The following is a 21891-nucleotide window of genomic DNA, read 5'->3' on the forward strand; positions in this document are numbered from 1 at the left end:
ATGTTACCTCACACCTCCTGGGTTATAGGTTAGATTTTGCCCTTTTCCTCACCTTTGCAATATATCTGTTACGTGTGTGTGGCTTTACACTGGTTTCAAAACACAGGTGCTAAGGTGTCTAAAACTCCTTCAGTGTGCAAGTGCAAGTGCATGCCCTGTGATGGACTGCTGTCCTGCCCGGGGTAAACTGCTACTTCCCAGCCTCATTTGGCAGGCATAGCTACAGGTTCACACATGCAATAAAAGTTCATTTCCAATAAGACGTGTCAGACACATTCCACAGTAAAAAGCCAAGCCATAACTGGGTGCTTAGACAAGAAAATATACTTCACATTAAAGTTTTACCATTTATTAATTTACATAACTGTACATTGATAGAAGCAGATTAAGTACTTAGCTGAAGTACTCCAGCTGTAGTACAACGGATACAGTTACAACTCTGGTAATCCAAGCCCAGTTCCCTAACCAATATACTACATACTCCCCCAAACACATGAACACTTCCTTTCTGTAAAAAGGAGCTGCAAATGGATACTAAACAACAAATGCATCACCCATTAAAAACTTCAACAAAACTCTAAAGAAATCAGTTACATTTAATAAGGTGTATACGGTAACGGTATGTGGCTCTGCAGGTCAGGACTATGGCAGGCATATGACTGGAAGGTTGTTGGTTCACATCCCATAGTTGGCAGAGTGATCTCACTGCTCAGAGTGATTGCAAAGCCCTTATCGCCAATTACAGTGATCCCCTGTTATATCACGGTTCAGCTATCGCACCCTGCTATATCGCAGATTCTCCCCCGATGAATCACAGCTCTATGCGTATCGCGTACCTTGCTTTTGGTCTGATTCTTGTGAGCAAACTTTTTGTGAACTTTTTGTTTTGTTTTAAGCCCTACGATTTAAGGCTCAAACTATTAAATTTTTTATTTTATTTTATATGGTCTTTCTACATAACGTCCGCGATAAGCAGGGGATCACTATACTCCAGGGACAGGCTGACCCAGCTTCTTTACTTGTATATTGTTTTGGATAAAAGCATCTACTAAATATTCTTATTAATGTCAACAACTCCTCATAAACTACCAATAAGTCAAAAATTGACTCAATGTCTGTTTTTCCACTAGGCTTGCTATGTTTTACGATTTACCGTCATTCAATTGTAATTCAATAAAGAGCCATTGTATTTTTGATTTTCCTGAAATTTGGTATGCAAATTACACACGTCTTCCGGGGGTTTCGATCTTTTTTAAATTTACCTTTGGTGACTCTTCTACATCGCAGCTATAACTGAAATGTATACTGCGATTCAACCTACCAAAATGCCATCTTGTTGCACTGACCTCTATGGTAACAAAGTGCTTTGAGATGATCATGAAAGACTTCATCTCCTCATCTCCAGCCAGCTCTATGGATCCTGTTTACTCCCTTCCAGCCCAACAAGTGCCCACCCTGCAGGACATCTACATCCAGCGATGCAAGTCCAGGACACGCAGTCTCTCACCCCCCCCCCCCCCCCCCATGCCATAAGCACACTCAGGCAGGTGACTGCGAAACGGGTGAAGAGAAACTTCTACCCCCAGATCATCAGGACCATTAACACTGACAATTAAAATAAGTCACAACTGCAACCTACACTTTAGATCTTTTCTCAAATATTTGTATCTTTTTTTTGTCTTTACTATTTATATATTTCTATATTTTAGTACTTTTGTTAACTTATATTACTTCGTATTGTTTTCTTATCTTTCTACCTTGTTCGCTGAGAAGCAGCAATTGCATTTCACTACAGGTGTACCAGGACATTCATGCATGTCACACATAAAAATCTTGAGTCTTGATTCTAATAAAGAAATTACAGCTCATACGAAAAGTTTGAATTATCTTTCTTTTTTTTTGCTATCCATAGTGTAGAAAACGCACTGCATGAAGAAAATGTTTTAAAAATAAGAAACATTTCTGAGCCCTGGAAGGTATGAGGGATTCACAAGCCAAATTTGATCAAAATCAAAATGGTGATGCAAATACGTTTTTTTTTTTATCGAATTAAAATGGAATGACAATGCAAGGGACAATTTAAATCCAGAAAACAGAAACACAGTGAAAATCTTAAGTTAATATAACCCATCTGCAGCTGTACGGCGACGTACCAACAGTTAGACATGAAGAGAGTGTAGTATGTAAGGGAATAACAGGAAAGTGAGCAGCCCAGGTTCACGCTCCTACTTTCCTGACAGTCTCTTAGAGGGTGGTGCTGGGGGACTGGCTCAGAGCCTCCTCACACTCCAGACAGTAATACGGCTGGTCCTCCGACAGCATCCGCTGGTATCTCTTGAAGTAGTCAGAGTGCTTGTACTGCTGGCCACAGCGGCCGCAGCAGTAGCTCTTCTCGCCGTTGTGGATGAGCTGGTGACGGTGCAGGTTGCTGAAGCTCTGGAAGACGTCGCCGCAGACGGGGCAGCGGCAGGTGAGCTCGCCCGTGCACTGCCGCTGGTGGGTCTCCAGGCTGCGGCGCAGGGAAAAGCGCTTGTGGCAGCACGTGCACTGGAAGGGCTTCTCCCCCAGGTGCATGCTCTGGTGGCGCTTCAAGTGGTCCGTGCGCCGGAAGGTCTTGCCACAAACGCTGCACCGGTACGGCTTGTGATCCGCCTCCAGATGCTGAAAGCGGGGGAAGTTCACGCGGGGGGTGAAACACTCAGCGTGGATGGTGAAATGCTGAGCTGAGAAGGACCCCATGCGAGAGCTTTCCTTGCCCGGCCTGCTTTCGTAGCACTGGGCCATCAGAGAGTGTGGCTGTGAGCTGGTCTGTCCCCAGTGGGCTAGTTCTTGGGAAAAGCCACACTGCACAGAATAGGAAACCATCCCAGAGTCCCCACCACTCTCATCCTTAAAATTTACCTGTGTGTCGTCAGATTCTGCAGCACTGAAAAGTCCAAAGTCTGGGAAGACTCTGTGGACATGGATTGGCTCTAGCATCTCCTCCTTGATGGGAACACAGCTCACTCGCTCACAGGACTCCCTCGCCAGCTTCAGCTCGGGAAGCTCTTCCTTTATGGACATCAAGTCCACCTGGAAGAGTTCCTGTTTGATGGACACTGGCTCCAGCAAGGGTTTCATCTTCTCTGGCATTTCCTGTTTGACGTGCAGCACTTTCAGTTCGGATACCTCTGTGTTCCTTTGAAGAGACTCCATCATTATTGTCTGATGCCCACAGGGACCTGATAACATAATAAAAACCACAACTGTAAGCGTTTAAAAATTCTACAAACAATATGATTGTAGTGATTCTGTACACATTGTTGACTTGCTTCTTCTTGTTGGATTTTGCTGATTATGCAGTGTTATAAGTGCATTTTTTCCAAATCCTGCAGAGACAATGTTATGAATTGAGCGTACTGAACTGAAAATGCAGTTCATATTATAGTATGTTTTAATGACAGAGCTACACATGTATATATTTTCTCTTGTCCATTTGACGGTGATAAACATCTTAAAGATATATATTCGCTGAGAATATTCTGAATATCAGCACTAAGGCCAATTAATTACGCCTAAAGGCAATTAAAGTGGAAACATTTGCCGAGCTCATCACAGCATATGCTAAATGACACCAGAGACATATTTATTATCTGTGCCAACCCCGTTCCCAGTGAATGAATCAATTAATAAAAACAGGTACACATACCGAGTCGAGTTTTATTTGGCAGTAGTGGCAGAAACAGGTATTTTATTTAGATGTCACAGCTTAAGTTAGATATGCGTAAATGATCACGCTAGACAGACGTAACGGCACAGATTGTCCCATTAATTAGATAGATGAGCCGGATCTGTTTTCAAGTTAGACGCGACGCTATTCCTTAACGATGCGATTTGTTGAACAATAACGTAACTGGCTAGCAGACTAAGCAAACGTAGGTTTAGCCGTTTCTTGCTAGCGAAGTAAGCTAGCTAACAGCAGACATTACTGCTTTAAAACACGATTGCAACTCACGAATTAAAATTTTCCTGTAATCACGACGAGTGCTTCTGTGAATAATGTGAAGAAATACAAATTTGCCAATAATGACTTTAAACATAAATTCGAGTTGTTTCTATTTTCTTGCTAACCTGCTAGCTATCTTCGGTTGGATATGCTTATGTATCCTATCCTGAAATAAAAGCAGCAATTTTTTAAATACATTTAGAATTACTTTAACTGAGCATACTGCGCCACTAAATATGCTAAGTATGCTAACTTTCCTAGTAATTCCTCCACCTGCAAGCTAATAAAAATTCCGCATATATCCGCCCTTCGTAAGGCCCTCTTCTGCCCTCCACTTCTCAGGCAGCTTCGCTGTTTTTGGACCGACACAATGGATGGTTTTAATTGGTTGCGCGAGGCACCTACTATTTTGTCATTGGCTGCACAAGAATGGTTCGTAACTCTGGATTGCCCGCTCGAAAAAGATTTAATGAATGGTTTAATGCACTGGCAGAAAACCAACTAACTGGAAGAATCGCGCACATATTGTTTAATATTTATCACTTATGATCCAGCTACATACAGAAATGTGCATATTGTTTTATAGTAGTCTTTTACTCAGATTTGTAACATCGATTATCATTGGCGGTGTGTTCAGGTAGGTGGTGTACTGCTCACTGTATGGGATAAGTCTCTGTGCCTGTGATTGGAAGGTTGCTGGTTCAAGCCAGAGAAAATAATTACATGTCTGTGGGCCCTTGAGCAAGGTCCTTGACCACCAGCTCCAAGGGGGCTGTAGCTGGCTGGCTGATCGTGTTTTGTGACCCCCCTCCAACTTACAACTTACGATATGGATCGGTGTGTCTCATGGAGAGCAAGATTGGGTAGGCAAAAGGAGAATTTCCCCATGGGGATTAATACCATATCACTATTACCATCATCATCATCATCATCATCTACTGTTTCTGGTTTGGGTTACAGACCCGTAACCTGAAGGGTCAATGGCTCTCTTTCCTATCTCTGTAGGTGTAGTCTGAATTGTGAAAAGACAACGAAATAGAAAACAATTCTCTGGCAAATATGAAGAGGATAGTGTGTCTCACAGGTTGGTTTGCACTCATTCATTCAAACTGTGGCAGTATGCTGCAAAGGTGAGGCTTTATGGATGAAAACCTCAAATACAAAAGGAGTTGAATTCAGCTAAGGTCAGGCACAGAAACAACTGCCCTTATAGCTTCTAATTCTGCTCAGTGCTGGAGGGTCCTGGAACATTAGCAGATTAAGCCATACGTTTGCAGAATATTCTAGATAGGATTCTAGTCCATTGCTGGACATGAAAATACACATACCCCCCCACACACACACACAAAATGAAATTAGGATTAAAATCTCCAGCTGTGGAGGTGTGAGGCAACAGTACTGATAATTATTCCGGCCACCACACCACCTAGTGAAGGAAAATATTCAGTACATTTTAGCTGTAGTGCATGGCAGCATAACTTTGTGGGTTGTGGGCAGGCACAGGGTGGAACTAATTTTCAGACCGGGGGTTTTCTGTAAAGACCAGCCCATTTTGTCTTCATTCTGGGGAAACTTTGATAAATGATGCCCCACTTCGAGCCGTTATTATCCCGATACATTTACTGACATTTCAAGAAGCAATAAGAAATAAATAGCATATTGAATTGTCAAGCAGTCTGATTTTTCGGCCTCACCTGCTGTCTTTCTAACATCCATCGTTGCGCATGTCTCTATGTAGAGCAATCGTGGTCTGTTGTGCGTGTGAAAACTCGCCGATTAACATTCTGAAGCGTTGTTGTACAACTTGTAAAATTATTTTGTATATGACCGCGGCGGAGTCCATGGGTGTTTAGATGTCTGGGATCCATGCCACTTTAAATAGGGGAGGGGGGGTTGCTGTTTCGACAAAATCCTACAGAGGGCACTGTGTATCCTAAATCGAAAACTCCAACAATGTTTTCAGCTTTTTATTTTTTATTTTTTTTATTATTTTTGGTCACATGGCCAAACTAACCGTAATAAAATTAATTAAATTTGGAATCTGTTGTTTGCTGTGCAGTTTATAATAAAGACATTGTGAAAAAGCAAAATAATGAATGAACAAAACATTTCAGATGTAGCATTTGTGTTTATTTCATATACGAATTTCACAAAGCTCCCTGTAATGAAAATGGTGAAATTATCCAGGCTTAATGTGATTTTCTTTTGCAACAGTAAAATGGCAGTATGGCATGGTGAGCAAGCGGACATCTTGATTTGAATAAGAAGCCATGGTTCCAATCGGAATTTGAAGGTCATATTCATCTCTGGTCAGGTATATGAGAAATGCGCAGCATGCAGCAGGTAGGCCACTGTAAGGAAACACTGAAACTAGCCTGGCCTTATATACTGCTCTCTGTTCTTTCACCAATTGAAAAATTTCCTTTGCCCTTCTACTCTTAGCTTTGCATATGTATTCCTTTGTTCCAGTTTGACCAAACCTACTGAGGCATTCATCATAGATGATGCCACTAAAGATGTTCACTTCATTCTCCACTGTGCCTTTGACAAAGTTCTTCAAGGCGAGTCCGCTCTGCTACTTGGAAGTTCCTCAGGGAGTTTGTGTCAACTGTGGTTTTGACAGGCAGTGCAAGGCTGCCTTTGGTCATCCCAGAGACACTTCTTCCCTCGTTCCCCATCATCATCTCACTTTGATCGTATATTATCCCATGTTATCTTGTTATACAATTTTATCTTATACGCCACTGTTTTTTTTCTGATTCGGTTTTGAAACGCAAAATCCTAAAAACGAATGATACACGGATTAAATTAAACAACGAATTAAAAAACGAATGATACACCAATTAAATTATGGAATGAATTTCCATTTTTCTAATATTAGTGAAAAGTTCAGTATGTGTCCAATCATCCCATGAATTCTCATTCATCATTATGAACTTTGTGGCCCCATCCCATTAATTGTGCTTGCAGTTCTGAAAGCAGTATACAAGCTAATTAAATTCACTCATGAAACTCACTACTTCTAATATAGCTCGACAAACGGTTGCAAAAAGATTAGTGCGAGTCCTCTAATTTTTCAGCATCAGTTCATTTGCAATGAGGATCGGACTGCGCTTTCGGGAATTGGTGGGGGGGTTTCCCGAACCCGCTTTGATTGGCTAATATCTAGAACATTTAAAGATGATTGGCTGGTTCGTTGCGGTTTGTTCTTATTGGCTGTCTCTCGGCAAACCAATCAAATCATTGGCTCTCCAGCTCCATTCATCTACGCTGTGCAGGAATGGCAGAAGTGCCTAAGCAGATGTGGAATATGGGAGTCAAAAATTAGGAACATCTGGATCGCCTGTGCATGAAACGCAGAATAGGGCAGCTGGAAGTCGGGATATCGAAGCTGCTTTTAAGGTAGACTGGTGAAAGGTGAACCACCAAGTGATTCTCGGGTGAGCGCCTAAAATTAAGCCGTATCGATGAGTGATCTTCGGTGATCTTGGACTGAAAAGAATAGTGGCTGCGGTGAACAGTACATGGAGACTGCGGACAGCACTGATAGCCAGCGGCCAGTGAGCATGCTACTCAGCCGAACGCTGGATTAGGACGGAGCGTATTTATCCCTGGCTAGCTAGCCTTGTCTACCCATCTTTTTACTGACAATATCGATTAGATATACCAACTGAAAACTACGGCTGTTCTACTTAGCTAGTAGCTGGCTACGTATTCCTGCGAACTGATTTACTCAACGTTAGCAACCTCACTAGTTGCTATAATTAGCTATTTATCTGTGTAGGTGTATATAAAACAACACAGTTAGTCCTGTGTTATCTGTGCAACCTCAAGTTAGTGAGCTTCCTGCTGAAATAACGTGTGATCCCACAGAAGGTGCTGCCTGGTTAGCCATAGCTAGCTATGCCCGCCGGAATGGCACTGCTTTCTGTGATTAAAGTGTTCTCGTCGCTTCTTCTTAAAGTAATAGTTCCGTTCGATGCATAATTTGTGTCCACTAAATATTAAAATCTTTTTTTTTTTCGATTGTTTCTGATAAAGATTCTGTGACTATAATATGGGATAATGACAATATCACCAGTCCAGAATGCTATTTCTATCCTATTGTGGACAATAACTCATCTGCAGCAAACCACGTCACGATGCAGTCAGTCTTTGGAGTTTTTGGATAATTGGGGGTCCAAGCAGTGAATCCATGCTGGAGATCCCTGTTGTTTTCATGTTTATTACTTAGTACTGTTGTCTTTCCCATAACCATAATCAGTGCCGGCTCACCCATTTAAGTGGCCCTAGACCAGGGTTCCCCAATTCCGGTCCTGGAGAGTCAGAATCCAACAAATCTCTTGACAAATTCAGTAGTAAAGATGAATGTAATACTTTTATAATGGAATGCATTCTAATTGTCTGTACTTAAACAGTGATGTTTTATGAAATGGTAAATTTAGTGTGCTTTAAGAGGGATAGATTATATCAGTCATAAGTCATCAGTATATATGATGGTGAGAGTATCTAAATTAACTCAAAATTCAAAGCATAAGAAGAAACGTTTTTTTGCGAATACCAAGCTTGTGTAAAACGTTGCCAAAATAGCATGTGAAATGGTTGTGCTTAAATGAACCTTTATTACATAATGATTTAATATTATTCAATTTTAGAATTTTATACTTCCCTGTATATTTGGGAAAGAATCGTCCAGGTAAACACATTTTCCCGTTATCCTGTTATATATAGTTTGGAGTTTCGCGGTGCATGGAGCGATTGCATGAAATTGTCTTTATGTTTCTAAACTGTACTTGTGTCTAACGTACGATTGGCTGTTTTGACTAGTTTGTGCTTTTCAGTGTTACTTGAGTAAATCCAGAAGGTATATGTATTGATGTTTGCCAGACTTCGTTATAAGAGGAACCGCAAATCTGCATGTCTGCTGGAGAAGTGTCTGCATAGTGATGTCTGAGATAAATTAGGACCAGTTTTTGGGAGATTTCAGTTGGCTTGCCGGCTAGAATGATTCCACGGTTACTTAGCAACTGAGAAACTTTGACAGCACTCCTGCTGCGCCTGCAGGAGAACAAGGTGCGCTGGTGCAGCGGTGCGGGCTGTGAGGCTCTGTTTGTGCATGCTCTGCGTCCGCAGGTTCCCGCGGCCGGCAGCATGCCGTCGTTCAGCAGGCAGGAGTTCTTTCAGGAGTTGGCAGAGGGCTGTCTCCTGCCCACCGCCCAGCAAGGTCTCGAGCAGGTCTGGCAGCTGCTGGTCATCTGCCTGCTGTGTCGATGCCTTTGGAGGCTGGGTGAGCTCACTGCCCGTCGAGACCCGCTTTGACTTAGAGGGCCTCGAGCATGAATCGCAGTTTACTGGACTGTGGAAACAGGGCCAGAAGGTGATGGCGGCTTTGCAGGGGCCTCTTACCGCGCTGTCTGCCCTGCTAGGCCTCCCGCTCTACGTGAAGCACCTGAGCACAGTGGCTGGGGGGTTCTATTCCCTCTACCTCTTCTTCCAGCTCCACATGGTGTGGGTGGTGTTGCTCAGCCTGCTCTGCTACCTCATCCTCTTCCTGTGCCGCCACTCCAACAACCGCGGCACCTTCCTGTCCGTCACCATCCTCATTTACCTGCTCATGGGGTAGGTCTTGCTGGCTCGAACCAGCCAATCTTCCATTGGGGTGTCTACATTTTCAAACCAGAAACATCCTGTGTTAGATGAGGGTCTTTTAAACTTTGCCCTTGAAGTCCAGTTGTCAGCAGATATTTCAAAAATAGGGAAAAGAATCTTGATTATTAAGGACAAAATCTTCTGGTTATGAGCTTTTTAATAGGCAAAACACATGGTCTAGATTTCTGTTATGGATAGCATGAATTGATTTGATTGAATTTACCAGAAGTTTAGTTTTCAGTGTTTTGAAAAGGATCAATGGCTCAGTGATGGGTGGATGGATGAATGGATGGATGGATGGATGGATGGAAAATATTTATACATTCTTTGAAAAACCACTATTAACATTCGGGGCTCACTTATCCATTCATGTTATTTATAATGAACCTTTTCAGTCATTATCATTAAGTTTCAGGCATGGACTGCAATGCAGCTGTATTTTATTTTAAAAGTATTATCTGCTGTTATCTTTCAGTGAGATGCACATGATGGATACTGCTACGTGGCATAAAATGAGAGGTAAATGGATGTGTTGCTGTAGTTTGTCCTCTGAAAAGCTCTTAATTGCAGAGAAAATCGCACCCTGTCCTCTACACTGCGTCACTAAAACATGCTTGTAGATGCATCCGGGAAATTCGTTCCACTCATGCTTGAGATACGGGTGACCCGCATGCCGCATGTTTGTCAGGCTCCCAGATGGTGGTGGCCATGAAGGCCATCTCTTTGGCCTTTGACCTGGACAGGGGTGTCGTCCCCACCGTGCCTTCGCCCATTGAGTTCATGGGCTACATTTACTTTGTGGGCACGGTGATCTTCGGACCCTGGATCAGCTTCAACAGCTACAAGGAAGCCATCGGCAGCCGGAAGCTGGTAATTTGAAGTTCATGCAGATTATTGATGTTGAGCTTTTAATGTTGATCTTTCAGAAACTGTAATTATTATTATTCCAGTTACTTTGCTTAATAGCTTCATAATCTTTTGATTTTCAATGAGAAACCATAGGGTTAGTGGAGTGACTGTGTTATTACTATAAATTGATTGAAATGAATTTTCAACAAGCTGTCTATTTGGTTGCTGGTTACATGCTTATACGTTAAAATCTCCATTTCTAAAAAGACACTGGTGTTAGAAGAGAACGTATCTATGCTCTGCCGCTGTGTGGAAGAACACAATGCCCTTTCACAGAAATCAGATGGGCTTGTCAGCAGAAGCCCTGTGCCACTCACCTCCACTCTGTTCTGTCTCAGAGCTGGGCCTGGTTGCTGAAGGTGTGCCTGAGCTGGATCAAATGCCAGGTCTGCCTGATCATCTCCAACTGTGTCGCCCCCTATCTCTTCCCCTACTTCATCCCTATCTATGGAGACCGGCTGGTTCGAATGTGAGTGTGGGCCGCTGCTGCAGAGTAGACATGGGACATGGGGATGAGAGCCAGGCAGCACATTTTGGGACGTACTGATGATTTATTCTCTTTCTCTGTGGGCTCTGATAGCCTGGTGTAGCCTGTGTGTTCATGCCTCCCATTCCTGATTTCCAGTTATATTTTTGCTTCTGCTGCCTGATTGCTCTCTCTCTCTCTCTCTCTCTCTCTTTCTCCCTCTCTCTCTATCCCTCTTCACTGCTTCCCTGGCTTCTTATCCACAGCAAAAAGAAACGAAAAAGCAGGTAATAATTTAATGTGGTAAAAAATAGTGCTATATCAACTGGTCATTAAAAGATTACCCCGTTTCATCTACTCACCTGTTTATTCTCTGCTTATGTCTGTCATTCCCATTTCCATTAGTGAAGTTCTCTTAATTATTCTCCCTCTCTCTTTCCGTCTCTGCCTCTCCAAAGTGCTATAGCGAGGTAGGTTTTTACCTTTTGATTTTCGAGTCATTATAGAAGCCCCACAGTGATGAGACAGAATTGACTGAAATGTACTGCTTAAGGAAGATCAGACTGATCTGCGTTAAACAGTCGCTGAGCTGAGCGGAGGCTGCATGCCTGTTCATTTCTTCTCTGTGTTCTTGCCCTCCATCTGCAGGTGGCTTCACGCCTATGAAAACGCCATGTCCTTCCACTTCAGCAATTACTTTGTGAGCTACCTGAGTGAGACCACGACCACGCTGGCCGGAGCCGGCTTCACTGAGGACAAGGACAACTTGAAATGGTAGTTGCAAATTGCCAGGTTTTCTCTTCCCTGTACAGAGAGTTTGGCTGTAAGTGGATGTAAAACGTCTATGTCTGCCTTTTTTTGCCACAGGGACCTGACCGTTGCGAGGCCCTTGAATGTGGAGTTTCCCAGGTCAATGGTCGAAGTCGTCACTTCTTGGAACCTCCCCATGTCTCGTTGGCTTAATACCTGTAAGGGTTTGCTGTGTGTGTGTATATGTACGAATGAATGTGTTTCTGTGTAATATGTATAATATACATATATGTGTTTCTGTTTTAATTTACTGATACAACCCATACAGTAAATATTTTTTCAAGATAAGTGACGTATTTTCCATTTGAGTTTAATTTTTACGCATTCTTTTCAAACAAATACTTTAATTTTGCCACACATACATTTTTATTACAGTACTCTGGCCACTAGAAGGCACTCCAGTAGTGCAAAATGCAAAACATCTATGCTGCACAAGAGAATGCTTCTTTAAGTGTACTGCGGAGCTCGGTTCTGACGTGAACTGTTTTCACCAGATGTGTTTAAAAGTGCTCTGAAACTGGGCACTTTCCCTGCCATACTGGTCACCTACACGGCCAGCGCTCTCTTGCACGTGAGTTTCTTTCTTTGTGCCTTTTCAATAATGATGTGTGACATGTCTTCATATGTCAAGGAGTCAGACAGTGTTCACACGGGTCCATTTTATACCCGTTTGATCCCCATGGCAAATTTCAATACACTTTCCCCGTAGATATGGTGACGTCGCATGCTGTTAACATTGTTCTGTCAGTTAATCCAGTGTTTCGCAATCCGGTCCCTGGGAACCACCAGACGGTCCATGTTTTTGCTCCCTCCCAGCTGCAAAAATGTAGACTGTCTGGTAGAGAGCTGGGAGGGAGCAAAAACATGGACCGTCTGGTGGTTCCCAGGGACCGGATTGGCGAACACTAAGTTAATGGATTGCTGTTCTATTGGTCTGTTCTTCAGGGTCTCAGCTTCCACCTGGGGGCGGTGCTACTGTCCCTGGGCTTCATCACCTACATAGAGCACGGTAGGGGTCATGATCTCCAGTTGCTCCATTTGAAGGTGGTGGAATACTCATGGATGTCTTACCATTCTGTCTTGCATTTCTGGTTTGGTAATTCCCGAAACATTGAAAAAAATCTTCGACAGTTTTTTGTGGGTCATACTGGTTTCGTGTCACCCTCCCGTGCAGTTCTGCGGAAGAGACTGGCTGTCATCTTCAGTGCCTGTATTCTGTCAAAGCGATGTCCGCCTGACTGCACTCACCAGCATAAGAAGGTGCAGTTTTATTTTTACCGCTTTCGCCTGTGTTATGGTCAGCACCTGCTGCTGCCCTAGTTGTGTCACTCACTATACTTCATGCGTTTCCTCTGTAGAGCCCATGGGTCTATGGCATCAACGTGCTCTTCAGCACTTTAGCCATCTTCCATCTGGCATACCTGGGCTCCCTGTTTGATGCTGATGTGGACAATGTGGACACAGAAGAGGTGAGGCGAGCTTCACAGGTGGGATTGGGCCGGCGTTCCCGTCTTTGGGCCAGTACAGGTAGTGCTGGTGCGGAGAGGTGGCTCTGTGCTGAGTGACGCCCTCTGAAGCCAATCCCGCAGACGTACTGGATCAGAACCGCACTCCAGTCCCTGACGAGCCGCACACACATTGTAAATGTTCATTTTCTTGTGTCATTCTGTGCAGTTTCTTATTTTACGTAACATCAGTGTATGCATCTGCATTATTTTATTTATATCTAAATTTATCAGCCGAGCCCAACATTCTGTCCGTTCCGGCTGACGTTTACATAATGCAGTACTGGATATTTTTCATCATGTTAGATCAGATTGCTGTGTTTTAGCAGAAACTGAAGCCTGCTCAGGTTGTTTTTTTTTTGTTGTGTAAGGTTCTGTCTGGTGCTGTAGATTATTTTCTCATTGATATTTCTGAAGGGCGTAACGCCCCAGTCCTTAAGGGGCCAGTGATGCTTATGGTGCTTCATCAGAAAGGCAAACATGCAGCTCTGGAGCTCTTCGTCTGCGCTTTAGCTGCATATTTGCCTTTTCCCGAGAGACCTGCCTTGTTTTTACAAGACTTTTTAGTGAGGAAATTGTAGAAGTTCACACAAATGAAACAAGGTCAGTCTTTCATGATGCAACTAGTGACACCAGTCATCATAATTTTGTGGTTTTGGACTGAGATAGAAGCCAGAGTACAGTAAGGAAGCTGAGCACAGGGGAGAAGAGCAGGCTTACATATTCAAACTCCCCCCCCATTCCTGGAAGAGAGATGTGATCTCACTACCCACAAAGCCACTGTCTGCCGCCCACCCACCCCCCCCACCTTAACTTGAAATGATCCAGAAGAAACACAGCAACATACAACTGCATAAGATTAATTTCTTTCCAATAAGTCAGTTTTTCCCAGTTGGGCCCTTGGGGGGCCCACATTCAGTCCACATTTTTGCTCCCTCCTAACTCCTGGTGTCTGTGGACCCCCAAGGACTGGACTGCGAAACACTGCCATAAGCAGTTAGGACAAAGCTTGACTGTTGGTGACGGTTGATTTTTTTTTTTTTTTTTTTTTTTTTTCTCATCCTATAGCACATACCAAGAATCTAATTCCTTGAGCTATAATAGTTCAAAACCATGGTAACGTTGAAAATACTCTGGAACATTATGAAGAATGCGGTTACCACACCACACCAGTCATGTGAGGTTTCTGACTTGGTGGTTAAGCAGGCTGCTTTGGGTTAAGAAGTATCAGTCATTTGTCTGGTCTACACACCTTCACGGTAACCTTGTGTTTGTCATTGGCTATTTCCCGGAATATTTCTAAGCCTGTGGTATGGCACTCGTGAAGTGGCAGGTAGTAATTTACTTTCAGCACCAAGTAATGTATTACTTCAGTGTTGACTTCATTTTGAGTTTAAGTGCACAGGCATACTAGGTAACAGCTTTAGCTGTTGGTGACCTGAGATACTACTGAAGATCAGATGTCTATCGACAGTCGCTGACTGGCACGTGACTTATAGCAAAGCCATAACCTGACGGTCACTTTCGCCCCTCTGCCCCTCTCCAGGGCTATCTGGCCAACCACACCATTCAGAAGTGGACTGAGCTGAGCTGGGCGAGCCACTGGGTAACGTTTGGCTGCTGGGTGTTCTACCGTCTCATCCGCTGAGTGTTGGACGGGGACGAGGGGCAGTAATGTCCAGCACCCTGAGCCCAGGGCCCGACCAGAGGAGCACTGCAAAGGCCTGTCTTCTGGAATTCCCCTTCTGTCCTTCTCTTCTCCGGATTCCTGCTCAGGACATCCGGAATGGTCCCCAGCCCTGGCTCCCGCCGTACCAATGGCACGTCATCTTCACTTGGAACCTATTCCTTCCTCATCCTCCAAATTATGAGCTGCCCCCCCCCCCCCCAAAAAAAAAAAATGTATACTTCCATGCTTTCAATGGAACCATTGCACTGTGAGTCACTATCAGCTCTCTAAAGCTTGACTGTAACTGGCCCATTAGTCCACCTGTCAGTCACTCGGATGGACAGCCTCTCACCAGCTTCCAGGTGGTAAATATTTGGACTAGTTTTCAGTCTCATATATGTATGTCTCCAAATGTAACTCCAATTAATTTTTTTCTTTTTATACCTCATGATACCTTGTAGGATCTCACAGTAAACTGACGAAACTCTTCCAAACAGGCAGTTACCGCAAGTTTAAATGTAACACAGATTTCCCTTAAGGTGGAGATTCAACTGTAAGCCAACAGTCCTTCACCATGACTTTGTCTCCTCATGGAGAGGAGATCTTGTGCTGGCCCATGTCAAAGTAGCTCTTCCACACATATCAGGTTCCACTTTTTGGTTTCTGTGAGATGTCACTTCCCCCAGTTGATGCCTGCTTCCCTGCTTGGTACTGTAAGTGCACTGTGTGATTTGTGAAGAAAGCGGGTGTCTGCCCATGACTGTGCGGTGCCTGGGAAGGTGTGAGGAAGGTCTGTCACACAGCTGAAGATGGTGAAGTCACGGCTAAAAACCTGGATGAACGGGTACTTTGGTGAGAAGAACTTTATTAGATCAAATTAGTTGAAAATTATGCACCCCCCCCCCCCAATTTTCCCTTCTTAAACCCCCCTATTGTTTTAAATTTAAATTTTGTTGTGGATTCTCGATCTTTCATCAAAATGCTGGGGTTGCTTGCAATTGAAAGCTACCCATACAGGTATTACAAGCAGCGCCATATACCGGTACGCACAACAGTAATATATTACTTTCATGCCTCTGGGTTAGTTGTAGTATACTTATACTTTATATGGTATGAAATTATATCTGAGCCCTGAAACGGCAGAACTCCTTTACCTGTTGTCATTTAAGCCATAGTATCCTCTTAGCAGTGTTCATTGAATAGCCAAATGATCTTATTACACTGGAATAAACTGAGTTGTCAGTTTATATTCTTTTTTGATCTGTTGTGATCCTTATCAACATATTAACTCACCTTTGTAAGTTTTGTTTTTTGTTTGTATCGTGCCATATAGTTTTGCAATAGATCTGTTCAATAATTTTTACCATCCATATTTTTATGAAGATAGCTGACCATAATTCTCTGTTACTGTGCCGTGAGTATTGTTAGTTAACTGAGCGGAGAGTTAGTCATTTCCAGTCTTTCTCCTTTTTTCTTGTATATGTTCTGTTTTCCAATTACTGTGGTTTCTGTTATTATGTTGTATCCTTTGTGTTATTTTTTCCCATTAAAAGCTGAAGAATTTGGTTTCATTCTCCTTCAGATTTTACTTGACTCAGTATTGGGAATCTTCATTGTTACACAGTACTTGAACATAACCATTAATGGCTGATTTTTTTTAGCATAAGCACTAGGATTGGTAAAAGTTCCTCAAAACAGCATTAACATAAAATCTCCCTAAATGGACTGGCTGGCTATTCAGAAAACACTGAGGATATGGAGAACAAGGCAAAGCCAAGACTATTATGATTATCAGGTTTTATTTCCATGAAAAAATGGGACTCTTGCTCTCGTCATGTTGTTGGTGGCAAATCAGGTTGAGGGAATATTGTTTGGCGCCCAAGTAGATTTTGGGTGACAGCTGGAGAGTTGACATTTGGGTTTTCTGGGCAAGTCTTTTAGACTTTGGGCTTTCTTTTCAGTCTTTTAGAAAGTGCATCTTCTGGTGCTCTCATGACTTGCATTTATGGATGTAGTCGCTGAATAAGGGTGGCACTGGGGAGCCATCAAGCAGGAGCAGCTAGGAGAAACAAACGGGCTCCTGCTGAGCTGAGGTCAGACATACCATGCACCCTGACTGCACTGATCCCACCATTGTTCCTTCACTCTGCACCATGTCATCAATCCTAAGTACATAGAACATGAATAACAGAACAAGTAGTAATCGTCACTATCTTAACAGCTTCAAATACATTCAGTTCATACATACACACTTGGATATGAGTTGTAAGCATATGAAGAGAATCTGTTCAAGTTCATCAAGTACATCTTCTTCTTCAAGTTGACGTTCAACATCAATGTACACAGTTTTCTTGAATCAGAAAGCCATGGAACGCTCAGTTGATATATACAATCCATTAAATATTATTTTCTCCCAATGTCCTGCATGGTAAAACATTTTTGTTGGTGTAAACTATTAGGGTTAGGAAACGTTTGATTTGTGTTCTTCCCACTGTCTCTTTTCCTAGGTTCCGCACAATGAGCACCGGATCTTTAAGGGAACGTGTTGAAGAACGGACTTAGCTCTGTAGCTGTGTCACTGCCTACGATTAGTCAATCATTAATCACTCGATTCAGGAAGGCATCTCTCAGACTACAGCACGCCATTCAGAGACGGAACAGACTAGATACTTTTTCTGCTACATGCTGAGGTCAAAACCAGGAACCTGACTAACCCTATCACTTCTTCAGTACAATTGAGTTTATGGGTGAGTAGGACAAACCAATTATCAGGCCTTACGTCAGTGTTATAATGCACTTCTTAAATAAACAACTTCAAGGTTTGAGTGATTTTAGCAACACCATGTTTGTTCTAAAGTATCTTACCCTTTCCATTCTTGCACAACTGCAATGATTGTTTAATAGTCATAATAGTTGTGGTACAATGTCAGACATACCACCTATGGTATATTGAGGTGGAAATATTTTAGCCTGGGGGTGTTGCTGGTGGTAAAATTTGCTGAAGGTCTTGCTGGCTTCAATAGAATAATGTTCAGGGGAGTCAGGGAGCTGCTGTCGATTTCTGGGAGGTTCTGGGAGGTGGGATGTCTGCATTATATATCTAAATGATAATAATAAAAATAATCGATACTTTTATTGTCCCCGTAGGGAAATTGTCTTTACGCCTCCCACAACTTCCTCTTTTTTCATAGAGGAAGTTGTCTGCGAAGGGCTGCCACCCGTAGCGGCACCCAGGGAGCTGGGGGTTAAGGGCCTTGCTCAAGGACTCACAGGCTGAGGCTGGGTTTTGAACCTGCGACCTTCTGATTACAGGCACACAGGCTTAGCCCACTGAGCCACATGCTGCTCCCCAATGATGGGTAGTGGTGTAAGCCAACGACTGTATAGAACCCAGCACATTTTAATAGGTTCTGGCAGTATAATGTGAAGAAGGCCTGTCTTTGGGTGGAGTCATAAGAATATTTCATTGACTCTGTTTCTCTTTGGCTCGTTTATTGTTATCACCATTTGTGTTAATCTTAGAATTACCCAGGTCTGCCAGTGTGGTCTCCTGCTTCACAGCCTGCTTTTGTTTCATTTTGATTTATACCTCCCATGAAATGTATTAGTGCATTATGCTGTGAAGCTGTTCGATAGCAGTAGCTATCTGCTTTTAATCGCGGCGTCCTTTTTGTGAGACCCAACAGCACCTTCTCAGACAGATGCATGATGGGAAGAGGAAGCAACTGCAGCTGGCCTGGGGCAGAGATTCCCCTGTCGTCTGAGTTATTTGCAGGTGACGGTCTCCTTGTCCATGAATAAAGGGCTAATAACGCTTAGCCGTTTTATCAATGGCTCAATAATGGCTTAACTCTCTGAAGCGGATCTTCTGTAAGTGTGACCCAAATTCTTCCTGAAGAAAAATTAGCTAGGTGGACATGAACCCTGAACTTTCTCCAGAAATATCCCTGATATCTTCCTAGTTCATAATGGTTAGAAGATGGATAAATGAATGGATGGATGGATGATATATATGGAAAAACCAGTATGTAAAGTGTGGATAGTGTGTGACATTTCCCCAGTGTTTACTGCATTGTGGGTCTGCAAACTCAACCTGGCTCATACGCATTCAGTCAGCACACAGCAACAGCACGGCATTCGCAGTACACTCAGCATACTCACACACCATTCACCTGTACATCTACACCCACGGGCAATCTGGTAACTCCATTAACCTCAGCATGCTATATCTAACTGCAGTGATCAAGACTGAGCTATGGGTGTTTCTCTTTGCCGCCGGCCTGGCCTTCATCATGCTGACCTTGTTCCTGGAGGAGATCGGGTTCTTTCTCAGACACGCGGTGTCCTTCAGACGCAGAAATCTCTCCCTGTGGATCCTGGGCATGTATCCGGTACAGTCGCCTGCTGTGTTCAAGCTACTTCCATTCTGAGAAGTGCATCCTGGACTCTCTCTCACACCTGTTTCCCACTCGTCTCTGCTGCAGGTCTTTGGACTGACCTCCATAACTGCTTTATACGTGCCTCGTTCATCTTCACTCTGTAATTTTATAGCTTCTGTGTAAGTAAAAAGTTTTACAACGTTGCATTTTTTAAACGCTTGTGTCGTTACATTTTTTTTTTTTATTCAGGATAAGAATTTCTGCAAACTAGAAAGCATGTGAAATGGCTTTCTGTATTCCAGCGAAATACTTCTTTGTCTCTCCATAAAGATACCACTCCACCACATTGCTGAAGTTCATGGGGCTCATCACAGACTTCTTTGGAGGCAAGGACAGAATGCTAGAGGCCTTGGCTGGCCAGCCAATTTATCCCAACCCATTTCCCTGCTGCTTCTGCTGCTGCATCCCTTTGATAACCTTTAACAGGTACCACTGAGCAACAGGCGCATCATTGTACTGGACTATGAATTGAGCTACTTAGACTATGAAACAAGACGCTTGGCATAGGTTATTTCTCAAGGCATGTACACCATCTGTGTTGTTAATAATACATACAGGTTAAAAAGGCTTCCCAATTTAGATAATTACTGACTTTTTCAGTTAATCTGAGGAATCTTTATTTTTTGGCAATTGAAAGAACCAGGAGAGCTCAGGTCAGAAAATAAGTTTAGATTGGGAAACAATGGTGGAAGAATCATCTGCTGTTCATTCAGGACCACCCTTGGATGGATGATGGTAGCCGTCCTCCAGCTGTCTGTGGTGAGGACCATCCTTTTCTTCATCACACTCGTTCTCTGGACAGATGAACAATATGACTATGGAGATGTGAGTAAGATGTGGTTCTACACCTATTGGCCACTTGTCTCTGCCACAGATATTTTATTATTCAAATTATAGCTTAATTTGGTCAGTTGATTGATAAAGAACCTACTTCCAGAATTCCTTTAACTATTCTTCATATTGTGCTTTATGTCTTTCCTCAGGTTGATTCTGTGAATCCCAATCTGTATGTCAACGCCATCATTGCCATATCAACCTTCTTGTCCTTTTATGGCTACTTGCTCTTCTATAAGGCAACCAAAGGAGTCCTGCATGGCTATGGGCTACAGGCCAAGTTTGTCTGCATCATTGTGGTGCTGGTGTTATGTGGCCTTCAGAGTGGAATCTTGGAGACCATGGGAGCTCTGAAAGTGTTCCCCTGCACACCCCCTTTCTCCTACCTAATGCGGTCCCAGTGTAGGTGTCAATGTGTAAGGGGAACTGGTTTGAGACTGGGGGCTGTTTCTGGGGAATCATGTTCCATTAGTCATAAACTAGTTGTACACCACTAATTATCTGCTGGTTAACAGTTTAATGAACACTATATGACGACTCCTATGTTAAGTATGATCCCATTTTCTTGCAGTGATATACCACTATTCTGTGATCGTGGAGATGTTCTGCATCAGCCTTTTTGCTCACCATACTTTCCGGAAAGTAGAACCCAGTCTGGAAGATGGAAGGAGGATGGAGCTCAGCCATACGAGAGGTCACAGCGAGAAGGAAGTTCAAACTGAGCAGCTGTGGTCCCTTGCGGGGCAGATCAACTTGAACCAGGAGGAGTTGTGGTCCGGCTGCTCTGGAGGCGGCACTGGCAACCTTGGATATAACAGTGATAGCGAGGATACCTTGTGCCGCGTCGAGTATGCCCCCCTGGGTTGTTTCCCCATCCCCATACAAGTCAGGCCTCGACAGCTACCCAGCCCAGAGAACGAGAGTCCCAAACCCACAGAGGACATTGTACAAGTGGACCACTCTGTAGTGAGCCTCACTGCTGAAGTACACAACAACGACACAACACAGGCCACCGTTGTATAGAGACTATGCGACAAACATAAACTTGAATTTACCCAACAGAGAGCATGTAGTCTGACGCTCTCACTGAAAATACCCCCAATGTATTACATCAGGAAGAAGAGAAATAAAACATTACTGCTTTGAAGTGTAGCAGGCAAGTCGAAGATTAGGCAAATTGATTGAGTGCCTGTTAAATTTCAATTGCTTTTTCCTGGAGGTCCATCCATTTTCTGTACCCACTTGTCTTGTTCTGGGTTGTGGGTGGTCTGGAGGCTATCCCAAAAGCTATGGGCAGGGAACAACCCAGCATGGGGTGCCAACCCATCAAGGCACCAATTTGGTAACTCCAATTACCCTCAGCATGTTTTTGAACTGGGCGGGGGACCCGGAGTTCCCCCCTCAACAATACAGGGAGGACCAGCCAACTCCACATACTTGGTGCCATGGCAGAGACTCAAACCCTGGTCCCATGCTGTCCCCCTCCTGGAAGTGTTGATCATAATTACTTTTAAAATCCCATACGAATGTAACACCAATAAACGAAATCAATCATTCTGACTAACCCCCATTCACTATGTAGCTAAAGGCTATTACCAGTCTTACTAAATGCCATGTGACCTGGA

The 21891-nt window shown here is 43.4% G+C and overlaps 3 protein-coding genes across 10 annotated transcripts; 2 read left to right on the forward strand and 1 right to left on the reverse strand.

Moving 5' to 3' along the window:
• Positions 1–333: 333 nt before the first annotated feature.
• LOC125745163 (zinc finger and SCAN domain-containing protein 2-like) lies at positions 334–4356 on the reverse strand. 4 transcript variants are annotated; one of them, XM_049017711.1, is made up of 2 exons: positions 3689–4356; positions 334–3221 (listed from the first exon to the last, which is right to left on the reverse strand). In XM_049017711.1, exon 2 carries the CDS (start codon positions 3196–3198, stop codon positions 2245–2247), a length of 954 nt encoding a protein of 317 aa, XP_048873668.1. In that variant the 5' UTR covers positions 3199–3221; positions 3689–4356; the 3' UTR covers positions 334–2244. The 4 variants fall into 4 exon arrangements, with proteins under 4 accessions (XP_048873668.1, XP_048873670.1, XP_048873669.1 ...); XM_049017713.1 differs by having other exon boundaries at positions 4259–4346; XM_049017712.1 differs by having other exon boundaries at positions 4111–4346.
• Positions 4357–7250: 2894 nt separating this feature from the next.
• Positions 7251–16569, forward strand: LOC125744790 (protein-serine O-palmitoleoyltransferase porcupine-like). 4 transcript variants are annotated; one of them, XM_049017013.1, is made up of 16 exons: positions 7251–7425; positions 8641–8681; positions 9119–9272; positions 9412–9604; positions 10110–10153; positions 10323–10504; positions 10882–11012; positions 11276–11296; positions 11468–11479; positions 11658–11783; positions 11877–11977; positions 12314–12390; positions 12765–12828; positions 12994–13079; positions 13178–13288; positions 14871–16569. In XM_049017013.1, exons 3-16 carry the CDS (start codon positions 9137–9139, stop codon positions 14970–14972), a joined length of 1386 nt encoding a protein of 461 aa, XP_048872970.1. In that variant the 5' UTR covers positions 7251–7425; positions 8641–8681; positions 9119–9136; the 3' UTR covers positions 14973–16569. The 4 variants fall into 4 exon arrangements, with proteins under 4 accessions (XP_048872970.1, XP_048872969.1, XP_048872972.1 ...); XM_049017012.1 differs by lacking the exon at positions 8641–8681; XM_049017014.1 differs by lacking the exon at positions 8641–8681 and having other exon boundaries at positions 7261–7387.
• Positions 15731–21826, forward strand: si:dkey-16n15.6 (organic solute transporter subunit alpha). Of its 2 annotated transcripts, none has more exons than XM_049017018.1 (10): positions 15731–15845; positions 16955–17086; positions 17501–17740; positions 18671–18768; positions 19233–19384; positions 19478–19551; positions 19703–19858; positions 20146–20257; positions 20416–20668; positions 20838–21826. In XM_049017018.1, the coding sequence occupies exons 4-10, from the start codon at positions 18699–18701 to the stop codon at positions 21287–21289; spliced, it is 1269 nt and encodes a 422-aa protein (XP_048872975.1). In that variant the 5' UTR covers positions 15731–15845; positions 16955–17086; positions 17501–17740; positions 18671–18698; the 3' UTR covers positions 21290–21826. The 2 variants fall into 2 exon arrangements, with proteins under 2 accessions (XP_048872975.1, XP_048872973.1); XM_049017016.1 differs by having other exon boundaries at positions 18680–18768.
• The last annotated feature ends 65 nt before the right edge of the window (positions 21827–21891 follow it).

Source organism: Brienomyrus brachyistius, chromosome 6, assembly GCF_023856365.1.
Source record: "Brienomyrus brachyistius isolate T26 chromosome 6, BBRACH_0.4, whole genome shotgun sequence".
In the NCBI taxonomy this organism is placed as follows: domain Eukaryota; kingdom Metazoa; phylum Chordata; class Actinopteri; order Osteoglossiformes; family Mormyridae; genus Brienomyrus; species Brienomyrus brachyistius.